The sequence below is a fragment of the Pan troglodytes genome, chromosome 1 (genome assembly GCF_028858775.2).
Source record: "Pan troglodytes isolate AG18354 chromosome 1, NHGRI_mPanTro3-v2.0_pri, whole genome shotgun sequence".
NCBI lineage: Eukaryota > Metazoa > Chordata > Mammalia > Primates > Hominidae > Pan > Pan troglodytes.
In genome coordinates this window covers 119,686,596-119,704,289 of record NC_072398.2, presented here as the reverse complement: position 1 = coordinate 119,704,289, position 17,694 = coordinate 119,686,596, and the positions used below count along the sequence as shown (strand labels likewise).

At 43.6% G+C, this 17,694-nt stretch overlaps 1 protein-coding gene and 1 non-coding gene across 3 annotated transcripts in view; both read right to left on the bottom strand.

Annotated features, from left to right (window-relative positions):
- Positions 1 to 2,013: 2,013 nt before the first annotated feature.
- Positions 2,014 to 17,694, bottom strand: part of TMIGD3 (transmembrane and immunoglobulin domain containing 3) — an 81,810-nt gene continuing 66,129 nt past the window's right edge. Inside the window, exons 2-6 of one of the 2 annotated variants that reach the window (NM_001302774.3) lie at positions 9,323 to 9,429; positions 7,338 to 7,685; positions 5,252 to 5,318; positions 4,406 to 4,506; positions 2,014 to 2,423 (exon numbers count right to left, since the gene is read on the bottom strand). In NM_001302774.3, coding sequence (NP_001289703.3) covers positions 2,353 to 2,423; positions 4,406 to 4,506; positions 5,252 to 5,318; positions 7,338 to 7,685; positions 9,323 to 9,429 — 694 coding nt within the window. In that variant the 3' untranslated portion in view covers positions 2,014 to 2,352. The remainder of the gene's footprint in view (positions 2,424 to 4,405; positions 4,507 to 5,251; positions 5,319 to 7,337; positions 7,686 to 9,322; positions 9,430 to 17,694) is intronic. The other variant, XM_016948919.3, reaches the window with a different exon arrangement.
- Positions 8,984 to 9,090, bottom strand: LOC112206994 (U6 spliceosomal RNA). The gene has a single exon (XR_002941473.1). It is a non-coding gene; the product is annotated as a U6 spliceosomal RNA (small nuclear RNA).

Sequence of the window (17,694 nt, the reverse complement as noted above, 5' to 3'; positions counted from 1 at the left end):
GTGAGCCAAGATTACACCACTGTACTCCAGCCTGGGTGGCAGAATGAGACTCTGTCTTAATATAATAATTCTTATTATTATTTGCAAAATCAAGTTAAGAAAATTGAAGTCCAAGGAGATGAAATAATTTACTCAATGACATCTGGCTAAAAATAAATGGCAGAACAAAAATTTAAATCAAGTCCTCTGACTTCAAATTCCTTGCATCTGGCCTCCACATCAAGCCGCCCCACAGCACTTATGGTGTCAAGGAGACGAGAAAGGCAAAGAGTCAGGTGACGTGATCCAGAGAGCATGTTCTTTCTGAGAGAGACCAACTGCTCCTGGAAGTTGGATTTTGAGGGAGAAGCCAGTGGAAGACAGTTTGAGTAAAAAAAAAAAAAAAAAAAAAAAAAAAAAAAATTAGTCTCTCTGTGGGAGTGAACAGGTCTAGAAGAAAAACAGGTTTAAGGGAGATAGTTCAGTGAGGTGGCCACAGCACCACCAGGGCAGCCACCCCACGAGGGCAGCAGAGACCCAGGAATGGCCTTCTCCCGTTCGCTGACTGTAGGAAGTGCACACAGGGAGGCCTCTTGAGTTTTCAGCTGTTCCCAAACTTGGGGCTGACATCAAACAATTCTGCCATCCCTGAAGCTAGAGGCCATATCAGCTTTCCAGTTCAGGGCCAGCACCTTATAAACATCGCTGCAAGAGTAGAGTAAGCACTGTCACTTGGCTATCTACTTGTACAAGAAATATCAAATTAATTGCTCTTTCCTGTTTTCTTGAAGCTGCCCATTTTTTTTTAATGGTATAGCCCTAAACAGAGTCTTGTTTTTTGTCTTCACATTATGCAGCCAGCCTTGCTGGAGGATAAAATGAGTAATTAAATGATTGACCCCAAATTCAAAGATCTTTGCTAGGTAAGAGCAGAACAAAGCTCTTGAATCCTGGATCATGGAATCAGAACAAACCTACAGGGAAATGGTTCTCCAGACATCGTGAATGTAAATCTTCCAAGACATCTGTAGATGTCTTCATCTGCTGCGGAAGGTCTATGTCTGCTATCTCGCCTTGTAGAATGGAATGTCCTAACTGAACCCAAACTGTATTGCTATTTGCAGAACTGGTGGGTTAATGATCCCGTTTGTTTAAATTCAATACAGGGCCACAGGGGAGGAATTGGGGCTGTTTTGTGGCTAAGGGAAAAGAGAGCACTTTTGATGTTGTTTGATCTGAGCCTCTGGCAAGGAGGTGGGTTGTACAGAAACACAGAGGTGTGGTGTCCACACCCTCATCCCTTCCCATCAGGCCGTTGAGTAGCTTTGAATTCCCTACCTTTGGGGAATTAGGACTTAGGGTGGAAGCTGAAGGAAGTGTGTTCACGAACGATTTTGTGGGAGTCTGGATCTAAACACACAGGACATGTGCAGAATTATTTCAACAAACAACCTCCCTGTTCCAACTCTGCTCAGACCAGAAGGCCACTTGAGTATCCTGAGGACTGAGGCTGGCCAGCACACCCATTAGAAGAGATCGTAACACAATGAAAAGCAGGCTTGTGATGACGGCAGCACAGACAGTGAGGGGGAGGCCCTGAGAATTCCCAGAAATAGCAGGAGAGACCCTATATGGGGAGAGAGGGTGTAGATATGCAGGTGGGAGCTAAGAGTGTTGGTAATTCTGGCATGAATGGCAATATAACCTCATTCACACCCATGGCTGTGATGTCTTGTTCTTGATTTGTATTTCCTGATTTGAATGAATATTTCACTTAAGTTATCACACCTTGGTTTCTCATTGATCAAAAGCAGCATCCCTTTAGTCAGGTGGCAGTTTCCCATTAAGGATGAGAGGAATGGCCTTTTCACCAAAAGAATCTGAGAACCACTGATTTAGTCTACCTCCCTTTCTTTGGGTTGGGCAGCATTTGATACCAATTCAGAAATGAGTTAGAACGTTATTCTTTGAAAGAAACTTTTCCAGAAATATTTTTACAGTGATACCCTAGAAGAAGTTACTCATACCTTGGAGTTCATTCAACACTGGCTAGGAATTTATTGGCTAACAAAATACAAGTGATTTCCTGGTCCCCAATCCAGATTCTCCACCTCTTCTTCACTTCTGACTGATGGAATGCATAAGAACTAAGATCTTGAGATGTTATTTGAGGGCAGCCTTGCTTGGGTGTGGTCTATCATAGCTCCTCTGACTACCGCCATTGCTACCTGGCTGCAAATGATTGTTGTCAAGGATAGAGGGTCCTTCAGAATTCCTGGGAGATCAGAATCAGTCTCTGAGGTGTGGGCCAGTTGTCATGGTGATTATTCTGTTGTAGCATCACTTTATGAACTAAATTAAAAAAATCTTCAGTCACATCTGTTCAGTAGGAGCCATTTCCTTTGGAGTCAGGACACGCGAGAAGGGCTTCAAAGTGTTGCCTACTTTGTTGGGGAATAGAAAGGGAAAATGGAGTTGAGATCTATTGCCTACCCCTGAAGAGTGTTTCTGCAGCAAAAGTTCCAAACTCTGTCATGGGGCTTTCATGGGGTCTAAACACAAGTTTATTTTCAGGGCTGAGATCAGATATCATTACTGCAAAGCCCATCAGTAGGAAAGTCAATAAGAAGGCTTGGTACACAGGGCTTGCATTCACCTCTGTGAACACAGCTGAACTTCTTCAGAGCCCAAGAATGTCAAAGCTAGGAGCCTTGGTTCAGGCTGCCACATTTCATCTGCCTGAGTTTGAGGAAGCAGGCCATGGCTACAACAGGCTGTACAACTTCTTGCTAAAAAGAAGTAGCGTTGAGTTCTACTGCCTCATCTTTCATAGTATCATGTGCCTTTCCTTAAGAGCACTGACTCCTGGTGGCAATGTTACATTTGGGTGTTGATGTGTGATGTGTGATAGTTTGTCTTCCTCCCCCTCTACAAGTTCCATGGACACAGATGGCATTTCTTTTGCCCATCTTTGTATCCCCAGCATCTAGCTAGCATGGTCCTTTTTTGTTGAACTAATGAATAAAAATATTGGGGAGTATGAGAATGAGACCCTCAATTTATAGAAAAGGAAACAGGCCCAGAAAAGTAAAAAGTTGCCCAAGGTCACACCTTAAAAAAGTGACAATGGTTTTAGCAAAAACCTAGACTACAATTGTGTCCAGAAGGGCTGGTCTTGGGCAGACCTGAGAAAGGCATTGTCTTGTCCACATGCCCCACCTTCACAGTTCCCAAGGCTGCTAGAGGACAAAAGGTCAAGAATGCTGTGGGAGCCACTACTTTGCTTTTTTTAGGGCTCCTATTCTGACCACAGGAACAAAATATCCCAGGGAAAGTATGAGGCCTTGAAGCCTTTGCTTTGCATTTCAGATTCTTCTGGCTATGGATCCTGGTGTATCACTAGCAAGGGTTACTAGGAGTGTTTTTCTGTCTTTTTCTGAAATATTGTTCTTCTACATTTCCATACCCAAGGGAGGTTGCAGTCTGTTTTTAATTATGCCTACAGACTCTTCATTGCCTAAGGTGTTCCTGTGATTTCTGAGCATAAAAAGAAAAATGCAAAACTACTATTAGCCAAACAGTGGCAACTGTGCAATGTTCTTTCTGCTCTGTGTACACTTCAGAGGTTGGCATATTTGCCACATGCTGGAGGATTCTCTGAACAGTAAGACCAGCCTTGTCTTACTGACCAGTCATGTCTCTGATGCTGCCCTAAAGGGAAAGGTGGGCACACAGTCCCTTCTCTATTTAGGGATGGGGAGACCTAAAGATCAGGCTTGAGGCAGGAGAATCGCTTGAACCTGGGAGGTGGAGGTTGCAGTGAGCTGAGATCGAGCAACTGCACTCCAGCCTGGGCAACAGAGCTTGACAATGTCTTAAAAAAAAAAAAAAATTTAAATTGGCCAGGCATGGTGGCAGGTGCCTGTGGGCCCAGCTACTTGAGAGGCTGAGGTGAGAGGATGGCTTGAGGCCAGGAGCATGAGGCTGCAGTGAGCTATGATCACACTTCGGCACTCAAGCCTGGGCAACAGGGCAACATCCTGTGTATATGAAAAAGGAGACTCTTCTATACCTGCTTACCCAGGGGTCCCAGAAGCTCATTCCTTCGACAGGAGCCCAAAGTTTGTGTGCTGGGGAGGTAGGTGGCTCTGCAGATGGGAACCTGGTGTGGTTGTCTCAGGACCTCCTTCCTTCCTGACCTACACATGTATCCACTTAAGAAAGCTCCAGTGCTCCCTCTGTCGCTTCTCGTGATGCCTTGTCACCATCAAGCAGATATCTACCCCAGCCCATGGCTGGCTGCATTGGTCTCCAGGTGACCAGGCAATATGAAGAGGCTCTCATTCACTCATTTGAAAGCTGCTCCTTGACCTCTTTCATTTTCTCTAATTCTTGCCCACCCCCTCCCTCAACAATAGCTACTTACCCCTTCTATTCCTTTGACTTCTCCTCCTTTTGGTCAAATGACTGATTACAGAGATGATTCCCAAACCCGTGATCAGTATGCAAATGATGAGAATGGACGTCCTAGAAGGAACCACAGCAGATTTCATGTTGCTTGGAAGAAACTGCCTATTGATTCTCAGCTCTGGATCCCTTTTTCTGGGATTTGCACCCCTGCCCACCCCCCAACCCAGTTACAGTAGCTTCTGGGAACCGTATTCCTTTAGAGTGACCCTGTCCTTTGGACCACCCTCGATGGGACCTGCTGAGCATCTGACTAAGCTGGGCCAATGAACCCCTTCCTCAGAAATTAACTGTGGATTGGGAATAGGAGAATCCAGTCTCAGACTGGCCAGTCTCTTGAATGGGGGAGAAATAAACTTAGGAACCATAAATGGATGACTATTAGGGGAAAAAAGAGAAATATACAAGGGCAATACAGAGACAGAAGGAAGGAAACACACAGATTCGAAGCAGATTAGAGACTGAGGTAAATTCGTGATGATGTTCCTGACAATTTCCAAGGGTGGCCACATCCCTGCTCCTGCATTTGAAACACCTCTCTCTCCTTATGATAAATGTCCCCTTTTAATTAAAATAGCTAGAGGGCTTTTTTGCTGCTTGCAACCAAGAGTCCTAAACTGTATTTTTTTTTTTTTTTTGAGGAAACCAAATACTCAGATTAAGGATACATAGTTAAGGTGGAGAAATAATGTGCAGTAGAAAAGTTGTCGGTGCAAATCAACTGTCATATCATACTGCTGCCACCCCAGCCCCTACCTCCACCCCACCGCCCCAAGCCCATTCATCCACCGAGACTATGACTCACCTGGAGCGGTCAGCCTTGCGGACAACTTTGGGAGCCTTGCAGCTTCTGGTTTTGTTGCCTGATAGGTCTGAATCAGAAAGGATTTGTTAAGTCAGGTGAGGCCCATAGCCAGGTCCTGCCTCTGCCTCCCAGCTGCAGCTCTGCCTGTCATTCTGTCTCCAGAGAGTGAGTCCCCTGGTTGACTCCAGAGTAAAGCAGAGGTACCACGCGCAGTTGTATAAATGTGCCCTGCACAGGGAACAAGGCTGAGGGGACAAGCAGGGGCCGACATTTAGCCCACACTCTGCTTGCCAGGCCATGCACCCTACCACTGGACTCCATGCACCTGAAGGAAGGGGCCCCTTTTCCAGATTTGAACAAAGGCCCCACATAGACTAGAAGTGGCCCATGGTTACAGTCCTAAACTGAGGTCTCCTCCCCATAGGAGGGGATGCCAGAGGCACAAGAGGGCCAATCCTATCCTTAAAGAACTGCTCATCTGGTGATGTAATTGCCATGTTTTTCTTATGACAGCCACCAAAACCCAATGGGAGCAGTGGCACCACGACCACCTACAATACCCCCTCTGATAAGACGTGGGAGAGGTCTGTGTTTCATTTAAACTAAGGAGTACGTTCAGGTGGGAACGTTCTCTTGTCTGAGCCTAAGATTCAGGTCAAGTTGCACAGTTAAGTAAAAGCAGAACAACACAAAGTAGAAACACTGTGGGTGTGAACGATGTTACATTCCGTAGGATGCTTGCTGAATCAATCACTAGCTGGTCAAGTGTTAGCAAAACTCTCTTTCTAGCATGGGGACAGGTTTCCAAGGGCACCCCTTAAGCCCTTCTGGTTTGTTTTCCTACCAGCATTGTGCTCTGGACTGTGATAGAAAAGGACATCCTTTCTAGAAATGGAAACAAGAAGAAGGCACAGGGGAAAGAGAGAGAAAAAAAAAGAAAGGCTAGTGCCTTCCATAAGTCCTCTGTCTGAGAGACAGAGGTTTTCTGGTGCAAAAGGAGATTTTCATCATTCAACAGAAGGAACCTGAGTGAACATCTGGAAATCCTATGTCTTAGCTCCAGCCAAGAGTCGTAATTTGTTAACTCAGACTTTTCTGCTATGGGTTCCAGTTCCACCCACACCTTCCCAGTGGTCTCCAAATATAAACTGCACATTCCTTAAAAGCAAAATAGGGTGCTTACTAGTTGGACCATGAAATTTATATCTGTAAATTATTATTATTATTTTTTGAGACAGGGTCTCATTCTGTCATCCAGGCTGAAGTGCAGTGGTGCAATCACGGCTCACTGCAGCCTCAACCTCCCTGGACTCAGATGATCCTCCCATCTCAGCCTCCCAAGTAGCTGGGACTACAGGCAGGCACCACCACATCCAGCTAATTTTTGTATTTTTTGTAGGGACGGGCTTTCTCCATGTTGCCCAGGCTGGTCTTAAACTCCTGGGCTCTAGCAATCCACCCACCTCAGCCTCCCAAAGTGCTGGGATTACAGGAGTGAGCCACCGCACCTGGCTACCTCCGTATATTATTAAATTATTTAAGTTGACAGTTACCAGGCATGTGGGTCATTTTTTGCAGCCTCAGACACCTCTCAAGAATCTAATCTTCAAGATTCTAGACCCACAAGGCACACAAACTTTTTTTTTTTTTGAGACTGAGTCTCACTCTATCGCCCAGGCAGGAGTGCAGTGGTGCAATCTCGGCTCACTGCAACCTCTGCCGCCTGGTTCAAGCGATTCTCACACAGACATTTAATAACAACTTCAAAGCCTTTCAACATAAAGATCTCACATCTATTAGACCCTGTCAGCCTCTTCTAAGGTCCTTAAACCAGATTTCTGTAAGGGAAGAGAAGTTCTAAAAGTGCCCCAGGGTGCAGACACCCTCCTTGTCCCCAACTTCCAGCTATTCCCCAGCACTGTTAATGACCACCCTATGTTTGCTGGAGGAAGAGAGAGGCCAGGCAGGCCCAAAGTACCCAGTGGGAGTCTGAGTTGGGGCTCACTGGCTTCAGAGAGTGCTCTCTTAGCAGCAAACACCCATGGCTGTGGGTTACATCCAGCCAGACCCCAGGCAGGCTCCTTACCTTTCCCAGACCAAAAGTCATTGGCCAGGGTTCCTTTGTCATCAGTTACAATCAGCTCTGTAAAATCCATGTCATCCCTGGCAAAGTCCCGCTGGATGCCACACCAGTACCAGCCCGTGTCCTCTTTGGTCAGGCAGGACATAGTGACAATGAGCTGGTTCCCTGTGTCCCTCAGGGCCACATGATTGGTGCTGTTAGGGGAGAAGGCGATGATGTTGCAGTAGTCACGGAAATAGCCTCGGCACCAGTATTTGGGGTGATTCTTGTAGTGGGCATTGTAGTTGCAGATGGCAGAAGCCGTGTCCAGCACAAAGCTTTTCTTGACCTTTTCATCCATGACCATGGCATCTGTGAAAACACACACACACACACACACACACGTGCACACACACACACACCATTGTTCTCTCAAAACATTGCAGCTCCTGCCCTCCTGAAGGATAATTAATTAAAGAATCGGAGGCTGATTTTTGCCTCTTTTTGATTGGCAACTATTATGGGCTGAACTATGTCCCCTTCAAAACTCATATGTTTCAGTCCTAACCTCCAGTGACCCCAGAATGTGACTGTATTTGGATATAAGGCCTTTAAAGAGATAATTAAGTTAACATAGGGTCATTGGGGTAGTCCTTAATTCAATTCAGCTGATGTCCTTATAAAAAGGAGAGATTAAGACACTGACAATACAAACAGAGGAATGGCCCATGAGGACACAGCCAGAAGGCAATCATCTGCAAACCGAGAGATGGCCTCAGAATGAAACCAAACTTGCCAAATGCCTCGATCTTGAACTTACCACCTTCATAACATAAGGAAATAAATTTCCATTGTTTCAGCCGCCCAGACTGTGGTTTTGTTGCCGTTGTTGTTATCACAGCCCTAGCAAACTAATAAAGCAACTCTGGAGAAGTCTTTTTCCCTGGCCTAAGGGTGGGTGAAATATGGAGGCCTCCTACCATTGCTTGACGGAGGGCCTTGAAGAGCCTGAGGCTTACCGTTAGGAGGCCCTCTGTCCCTAGCTCCCACCCTACCTTAGCACCCTCAGAAAGAAAGTGATGTTTGGAGGCTTCTGCTGGCTGCACAGGGCTGAAAACAGAGGAAGTCATGTTCTGTCTTTAGGGGAGAAGAACTTCATGTTCCCTCCGTACAAGACCAGCATAGGCACCTCTATCATCTCAGGATATTGCACAATGAGGAAGTCACGCACACCATGTCCAGCTTGACCATGGTAGGGAAAGTGTCTGACCAAGAAGAGGAGATGAGACAGCAGAGCCCATTATTCTCTCAGCCTTCCAGAAGTATAGCAAAGACCACTAAAATGCAGGCTCAGTTTCTTTATAACATTTTGTTTTCATAACAACCCCACAAGGAAGATAGCATGATCTTCAGTTTATAAGTATGAATGCTGACCCAGAGAAAGGTTCAGCAACTCTAAATGCCACACAACTGAAGGTCAGACAGAGCTGGGAAAAGGCCAGTGTTCCAAGTCTCATCTTTGGGGTCAAGCACAAGTGGAAAGGGGAAAGTCGTGTCCTCATATATGTGCACATATATTTTTGAGGGGAGAAGGGGGAAGGGGGAACCTGGGTAAACTAAAAGAAAATACAGAGCTCTCATTTTATTTTATTCCAGTGGAGATGCTGGGGAAAAATATGGAATGCATAATTAATTTGCGTGTCATCCTTGCACAAGGGCCATGCTAATCTACTCTGTATCATTCTAATTTCAGTATATGTGCTGCCAAAGTGAGTGCAGAGTCATCATTTTAGTCAAGCTTTTCAATTTCCTCACAAACTCTCTTATCTGAGCTAAGAACAAGAACTAATATGGACAAGACCTATTTTCATCGCCTTTTATTTTCCCATCCCACTCCTTAGATGGTTCGAGTTAATAAGCAGGGACTCCAAGTAGGTGAGGACTTCAGTGCAAAGTCTCTGGAAAGGCCACAGCTTAAAGGGCTGGAGCTGTTCCGTCCCCCATCCTACCTGAAATGAGAGCCAAGGAGAGTAGAATGAAGAGCCACATGACTGGAAGGAAGCAAACTTTCAACTGGAATGATAGAATGCACCCAGGGAGCCCAGGAATTCTGAATCTGTTTGAGGGAAACAGATATGCTTGAGCTTAATATGGCTTTATCCTGGTTTGAAGAGACCAGTGAAAAGGGAAAACAACCAGTTAGTCCAAGCAGTGCTGCCATGTATAGATACACTGCACAATGCACCACACCACATGCTCTTCATAGACATAAACTTACTGACGGGGCAACTAAGAAAATTCTGGGCAGTAGAGATCTCCCTCCTGCATAAATGGGCTCTGGCCCACACTCAGAAAAGCACATGCACACAGCCATCACTGGTACCCATTTGTATGTGCTCTACTGTGACCTGTCCTGCTGCCAATGGTCCTGGCATCATCAGAGGCCACTCCTTTTGTCTGTCTACCAATCTTGGAGGCCCAATTTCTTATACAGTTGAGAGAAATCCTAGTAATCAGATTTCTAACTAACCCAGCTCCCAAGTGGACACTGCAGGCTCATCTGGGGAGTACGGCCATGGGTGGCGCATGCCAGCTGTCAGTAGCCTGCGTGCCTGGGACCCGGAACACGTGAGCAGGTGGAAGTGTGGGTGGCCGCAGTTTGGGCTGCGGTCTTCAGACTTCCTGAAAGCTTTCCTGAGAAGAGCTGGGACAAAGCAAGGAGATTCATCTATGCAGCAGCAGCTTTTCCTGATTCTAATGGGACTCATGTGCTCTGACCACTGGCTTTAAAAGTTTGAATTATTGAATCACCTCTCAGGTGAAGTTAAGCTGGGTGCTACTTATCACATCCCAGAGCCAGCATATCCCATCAAGGGTCATACATAGATTGTCCAGGTTATGCAATAATGTCCTCTCTGGAGGAAGGGGAGCCTGTCTCTAATTCATGTGAAGTCAGCATGTGGGCAAGCAGCAAGCCTTCATGATGGTAGGTTTTTATCTACATCACCTCAGTTGCTCCTCATCAAAAACCTCTATGAGTTTCACAGACAAATTACATGAATAAAAAAGGAAGCAAGGAAAGGAGAATCTATGAATCAAAAGGGACTTAAGAGACATACGACAAATTATAATATGTGGAACTTATTTGGATCCTGATTGAAGCAAACAATTTAGAATATATGGACAGTGATACTATTAGGATATAATTCTTCAATTTATTTTTTGAGATGTGATAATGGCATTGCCATAGCCAACCTTCACGATGGCTCCTGGAATTCATGCCCTTATGTAGTCCCCTCCCACACTGAATCAGGACTGGCCTGTGTGATCAATAAAATGTGGCAGAAGTGATGGCATGTGATTTCAGAGGCTAGGTCATAAAAGGCGTGCAACTTTCACCCTAGTCTCTCATGCTGCTCCCTCTTGGGAAAGTCAGCCACCAAGCTCTTGAGTAGGCTACAGAGGGGCCCATATGGAAAAACCAATTCACCAGACATGTGACAGTCATCTCAGAAGTGGATCCTCCAGCCACTGTCAAGCCTTCAGAGAACTGCAGACCTAGCACCCTCATGAGACACCATGCATTAACCACCCAACCAAAATGTCCCCTGAATTCCTGACCCATAGAAACCATAAGAGATGATAAAGGATTGCTATTTCAAGCCTCTAAGTTTCGGGTGTAATTTGTTGCACAGCAATGAATAATTAATGCAAATATTGTTGTTATATTTTTAAGAGGCAGTCCTTATCTCTGACAATGCTTCATGCAAAACAAACACACTCAGCATTGCTCAGAGATGGCAACATGAAACCAAAGAAAGCAGCAAAAAGAGAAATGGATTGTGCACAGATATCAGCAAAATGCCCAAGACATGAAAAAGTGTCTGTAGCCGGGCGCGGTGGCTCACGCCTGTAATCCCAGCACTTTGGGAGGCTGAGGTGGGCAGATGACGAGGTCAGGAGTTCGAGACCAGCCTGGCCAATATGGTGAAACCCCATCTCTACTATAAATACAAAAATTAGCCAGGCATGGTGGTGCGTGCCTGTAGTCCCAGCTACTCAGGAGGCTGAGGCAGGAGAATCGCTTGAACCCGGGAGGCGGAGGTTGCAGTGAGCTGAGATCACGCCACTGTACTTTAGCCAGGGCAACAGAGTGAGATGCTGTCTCAAGAAAAAAAAAAAGTATCTCTAAAGTAAATGAAAGTGCCAGAGTTACAGAGAATGAATGATGTGTCTACTAGTATTCTGAATATTACTTGGTGTATTAATTCCATAGAATTAACTTTCATTCTATTTAGATGTATAAATAGGAAGGTAAATAGGCAATAAGAATAAGCCAAATAATTTTTAAAACATCTTTTAGAAATAGAAAATGAAAAGTTTGTAGATGAAATAACTTAATATCTAAAATTTCAAGATAGTCAGGCAGGGTAAGTGGATACAGGCACAAATGAAATAAGATTGGCCATAATTTGATAACTACCAAACAGGATAATAGATAAATAAGGGGTCGTTCTTCTAGTCTGCTATAGTTTGCATATTTGACCCTCCAAACCTCATGCTGAAATTTGATCCCCTATGTTGGAGGTGGGGTCTCGTGGGAAGTGTTTAGGTCATGGGGGCGGATCCCTCATGAATGTCTTGGTGCCATCATTGTCATCATGGTAATGAGTGAGTTCTCAATCTATTAGTTCCCATGAGAGCTGATTGTTTCAGAGACTCTGGCACCTCCCCCCACCCTGCTTCCCTTGCTTTCATCATGTGATCTCTGCCCACTGGCTCCTCTTTGCCTTCCACCATGGGTGGAAGCAGCATGAGGCCCACACCAGAAGCCAAACAGGTCCCAGCACCATGCTTCTTATACAGCCTGCAGAATTGTGAGCCAAATAAACCTCTTTTCTTCGTAAATTACCTGCCCTCAGGTATTCTCTTATAGCAACACAGACTAAGACATAGTCACTCTACTTTTGTATGTATGAAGTTTTCCATAAGAAAAAGTAAAAATCAAAAAACAAAAACAACTTCGACACAGGTATTATTAATCTGATCTTACAAATGAAGAAAATTGAGGCTCAGAAGCTTAAGTCGCTTGCCCACATTCACACAGCTAGTAGAGCCTCTATGATTTGATGGTAAATCTGGGAGGAAAACAAACATTGTGCTGCTTTCCCAATAGTTATAATACTGTAAAACTGTAGAGCATATTAGAATTTACAAAGGGTCTTTACAGATATCTGTCATCTGAGTAGTTGGAGCAAGATGCAGCCCAAGTGTTCTTATTCCCATCATACTCAGCTATAGTAGCTAAGAGCAGAGTTTCTCTAGAAAATGTGCATTTGGTTAAAAGAAACTGAATATACAAGTGGACTATGGCCACACCATATATGAAAATAGAATCCTGACCTGCAACCTGCAGCAACCTGCTCAGGAAACCAACTGCTAATCAATAAATAGTAAGCCAGCCTGCTGTAAGTCAGACTTATAGGAAGTCGGATTGCTATCTTAAGCCAGAAAGCCAAACAATGGCCCCTTTAACAATCAACCCAAAATGGCCAGGACTCAAAGCAGTCAGGCAAGAGACATAAATAAAGGGCATCTAAATAGGAGAAGTCAAACTATCCATGTTTCTGGATGACATGATGCTATATCAAGAAAACCCTATAGTCTCAGCCCGAAAGCTCCTTCAGCTGATAAACAACTTTAGCAAAGTTTCAGAAAACAAAATCAATGTGTAAAAATCACTAGCATTCCTATAAACCAAGAACAGCCAGGCTGAGAGCCAAATCAGGAATGCAATCCCATTCACAATTGCCACAAAAGAATAAAATACCTAGGAATACAGCTTACCAGGGAGGTGAAAGATCTCTATAATGAGAATTACAAAACACAGAAGAACATTCCATGCTCATAGATAGGGAGAATCAATATCATTAAAATGGCCATATTGACCAAAGCAATTTACAGATTCAATGTGATTCCTATCAAACTACCAATGAAATTGATATGGAATCAAAAAAGAGCCCAAATAGCTAAGGCAATCCTAAGCAAAAAGAACCAAGCTGGAGGATATGACATTACTCAACTTCAAACTATGCTACAGGACTATAGTAACCAAAACAGCATGGTACTGGTACAAAAACAGACACATAGACCAATGGAATAGAATGGAGAACCCAGAAGTAAAGCTACACACCTACAACCATCTGATCCTTGACAAAACTGACAAAACAAGCAGTGGGGAAAAGACTCCCTATTCAATAAATGGTGCTAGGATAACTGGCTAGCCATATGCAGAAGATTGAAACTGGACCCCTTCCTTATACCATATACAAAAATCAACTCAGATGGATTAAAGATTTAAATGTAAAACTCAAAACTATAAAAATCCTGGAAGGCAAACTAGCCAATACCATTCTGGACATAGGAACTGGCAAAGATTTCATGATGAAATGGCCAAAAGCCACCACAACAAAAGCAAAAATTGACAAATGGGATCCAATTAAACTGAAGAGCTTCTCTGCACAGCAAAAATATTATGGGAAAAGTATTTGCAAACTATTCATCTGACAAAGGTCTAATATCCAGCATCTATAAGGAACTTAAACAAATTTACAAGAAAAAAACAAACAACCCATTAAAAAGTAGACAAAGGACATGAACACTTTTCAAAAGAAGACATACATGTGGCCAAACAGCATGTGAAGAAAAGCTCAATATCACTGATCATTAGAGAAATGCAAATCAAAATCAAAATGAGATACCATCTCACACCAGTCAGAATGGCTATTATGAGAACGTCAAAAAATAAGAGATATCAGTGAAGCTGCAGAGAAAAGAGAACACTTATACGCTGTTGGTGGGAGTGCAAATTAGTTCAACTAGTATACTAATTGAACCAATTACTAAATAAAATTAGTTCAATTCATGTATAACTAATTTGTGGAAAGCAGTATGGCAATTCCTCAAAGAGCTAAAAACAGAACTATCATTCAACCTAGCAATCCCATTACTGGGTATATACCCAAAGAAATATAAATTGTTCTACCATAATGACACATACATGTGTATGTTCACAATAGCAAAGACATGGAATCAACCTAAATGCCCATCAATGGCAGACTGGATTTTTAAAAAGTGGTACATATACACGATGGACTACTATGTGACCATGAAAAAGAACAAGATCATGTCCTTTGCAGGAACATAGATGGAGCTGGAGGCCATTATCCTTAGTAAACTAATGCAGTAACAAAAAAACAAATATTGCATGTCCTCCCTTATAAGTGAGAGCTAAATAATGATAAAACATGGAGAAAAAGAGGGAAACAACAGACACAGGGGCTTACTTGAGGGTGGAGTGTGGGAGAAGGTAGAGGAGCAGAAAAAATAATTGTTGGGTACTAGGCTTAGAACCAGGGTGATGAAATAATCTATACAACAAACCTATGAAGTTACCTATATGACAAACCTGCACAGGTATCCCTGAACCTAAAATAAAAGTTTAAAACATAAAAAATTAAAATTTTTAAAAAGAGACATTAAAAAATACCCAGGACTTGATTAATAACTGAAAACTCTCCTAATTTTTGTCTCCAGTTTCAACTTAGGATCAACCAAGAAAGCCAAATGTGTGCCCCCAGTTAATCAAATAGGCTGCCCCACTTCTAGTTACCCTGCCTACAGCTTCCCCAAGCCAACAGCCTCCAATCAAGGCACACCTAAAACCTTTCCCTTTTTTCACTGATGAAAAAAATTAATCGGACGGCCATTAGTCGAAGATGGCTCTGGTGCCTTGGATTCCTACATAAAGCAAACTGAAACCCAACTCAGTGCAAACAGTAAAACAAAACTTAAGCTTAACCTATCAGAAACCACTAAACTAACCTCAAACTAGGGATTTTCCACTTTAACCAATAAAATATATTTTCTTTGTCTTTCTTTCACAAATACATCATGAAAGTTTCCTCTCTCACCTCCTTTGGTGGAGCACTGAACCACTTGTAGTCTGGTGCTGCCGAATTCATGAATCATTGAATGCTCAAATAAACTCATTAAAATTTTAATGTGCTTAAGTTCGTGTTTTTATGCTACTATAAATGTTTCCCACTCTTCTGCCTACCTTTGAGTCTCTGCCAAAATGCAAGTGACTACAGCTGACCTCCTTGCTATAGCAAGCTCAGAATAAAAAGTCTTTGCTTCTTCTCATTAGATGGGTCTCTACTTTTCCCCCCAGTTGTCTTGATTTTTAAAATAAGGCAAATAAACCCAGTTGCTCAACATCCACCCTAGTTCCAGCTTATTCATATGGAGGAAAGGGAGGAAGCAAACCTCAGTTTTGTCTGGGTGGCCTTTTAAATCTTATTCCTTTAGAATAAAAGCCCGCAGTTATTCTTTACCATTTAGCTGAGAGAGCAAGCCAGAAGAGGGGTTCCCAGGAGATTCCTGTGACACTAATCTCTCTTTTTAGTTTTTGAGACGGAGTGTCGTTCTGTCGCCCAGGCTGGAGTGCAGTGGCGCGATCTCGGCTCACTGCAAGCTCCGCCTCCCGGGTTCACACCATTCTCCTGCCTCAGCCTCCCGAGTAGCTGGGACTACAGGCGCCCGCCACCACGCCCGGCTAATTTTTTGTATTTTTAGTAGAGACGGGGTTTCACTGTTTTAGCCAGGATGGTCTCGATCTCCTGACCTCGTGATCCGCCCGCCTCGGCCTCCCAAAGTACTGGGATTACAGGCATGAGCCACTGCACCCGGCTCCTGTAACACTAATCTCTAAACCTGAAACCAGAGTGGATCTTGTCCCTTCTAACCAAGCTCCTCACCAGTGATTCTTCATTCATCTTTTTTGAGTTTACTTCGAAAGACATTTATTTTCACTGTACGGACTCCTGGGCTTATGGAACACCTTAAGTCAGGAGATTCCCGTTAGACAAAGATAAAAAACACAACTCCCAGCAAGCCGTCAGTGGACTTGCTAAGCTGTGGCAATCAGGAAAAGAAAAAAAGAGAGAGAGAGAGACAGAAAGGAGGAGGAGGAAGAGGGAAGAAAAGAAAAAAGTAAAAGCAGTTCTGAAACTCGGAAGCTAAGGATACCAAATGACTCAGGACAGAACGCTGTTTTGTCTTGAGGGAAGTGGTCCATTTAAATCAAGTTTTAAAAAACAGGGCAGTGTTAAGTGTTTCTATGGCAACGTAGTGTACAACGTAGCGTATCTACGTTAGAAGCTGTTTGTAAATTAAGAAGCATGGTGCGGGGATTACCAGGAGACTGAGGGCAGCAGGACCCTTCCTCTCATTTCTCCAATGGGGCAAAAGTTGTTCCAAGGTGAACAGTGTGCCTGAGACACCCAAAGCCCTAGAATAAACCTAGGGCCTCATCCTGGAAGTGCCTTTTAAATACCACAAGAGGGGAAACACCTAGAATTCTTGATTCCTGGGCTGACAGGAGGAGAAGCAAAGCTCCTTTGCTGAAATGAAATGTTAACAAGATAAATTTGGTTATCAGGCTCTGGCCTAAAAGTAGGTTCAGGATAAACCTTCAGGACTGGCTAAGAATTAATCTCATTTTCAGATACGCTTACCCACTTTGATGTTGTTTAATTGAAATCTCCATCTTGTTGCTCTTGTCTAGCTAAAATATTTTCTTGAAAGTGAGAGTTCACAGCAGCAAATTTGGATAGATCAAACCAGAGATGACACCTTGAATCTCTAGAGCCACATTCAGTGCTCAGAAGATGTGACTGGCACTCTATCCTGTCTAGTATCCTGATTAATTAGAGATCAGCAATAGTAGCTAAGGCAAAAATCTGGAAGTCCTCAAGCGTACAAAGCTGTAGTTTGTGCCTATCTGTTAATTGTACATAATATGAGCTTGAAAGTTTGGGCTTTAATGTTACAAGTTCCTCTTTATGTCTGAGAATAGGTGGCAAGAAGCTTGAGTTCTCCTGTAAGGCAGGGTTAAGCTTAAATTCTGGCTCTATTATTTGTTAATCATGAAACTATGGACAAGTTACTTAACTTCCCTGTGCCTCAGTTTTTTCTTCTGCAAAATGGAGATGATCATTATAGTGGTACCTACTTCACAGATTGTCAGGATCAAAGGAGATAATGCATGCAAAGTACTTAGTGTATAGAGAGTGCTCAACAGGTCAGGTGCAATGGTTCACACCTGTAATCCCAACACTTTGGCAGGCCAAGGCAGGAGGATCACTTGAGCCCAGGAGTTCAAGACCAGCCTGAGTAACATAAAGAGACCTTGTCTATATAAAAAATAAAAATAAAAAAATTAGCTGGGCTTGATGGCATGTACCTGGTCCCAGTCACTTGGGAGGCTGAGGTGGGAGGATCCCTTGAGCCAGGGATGTTGAGGCTGCAATGATCTGCG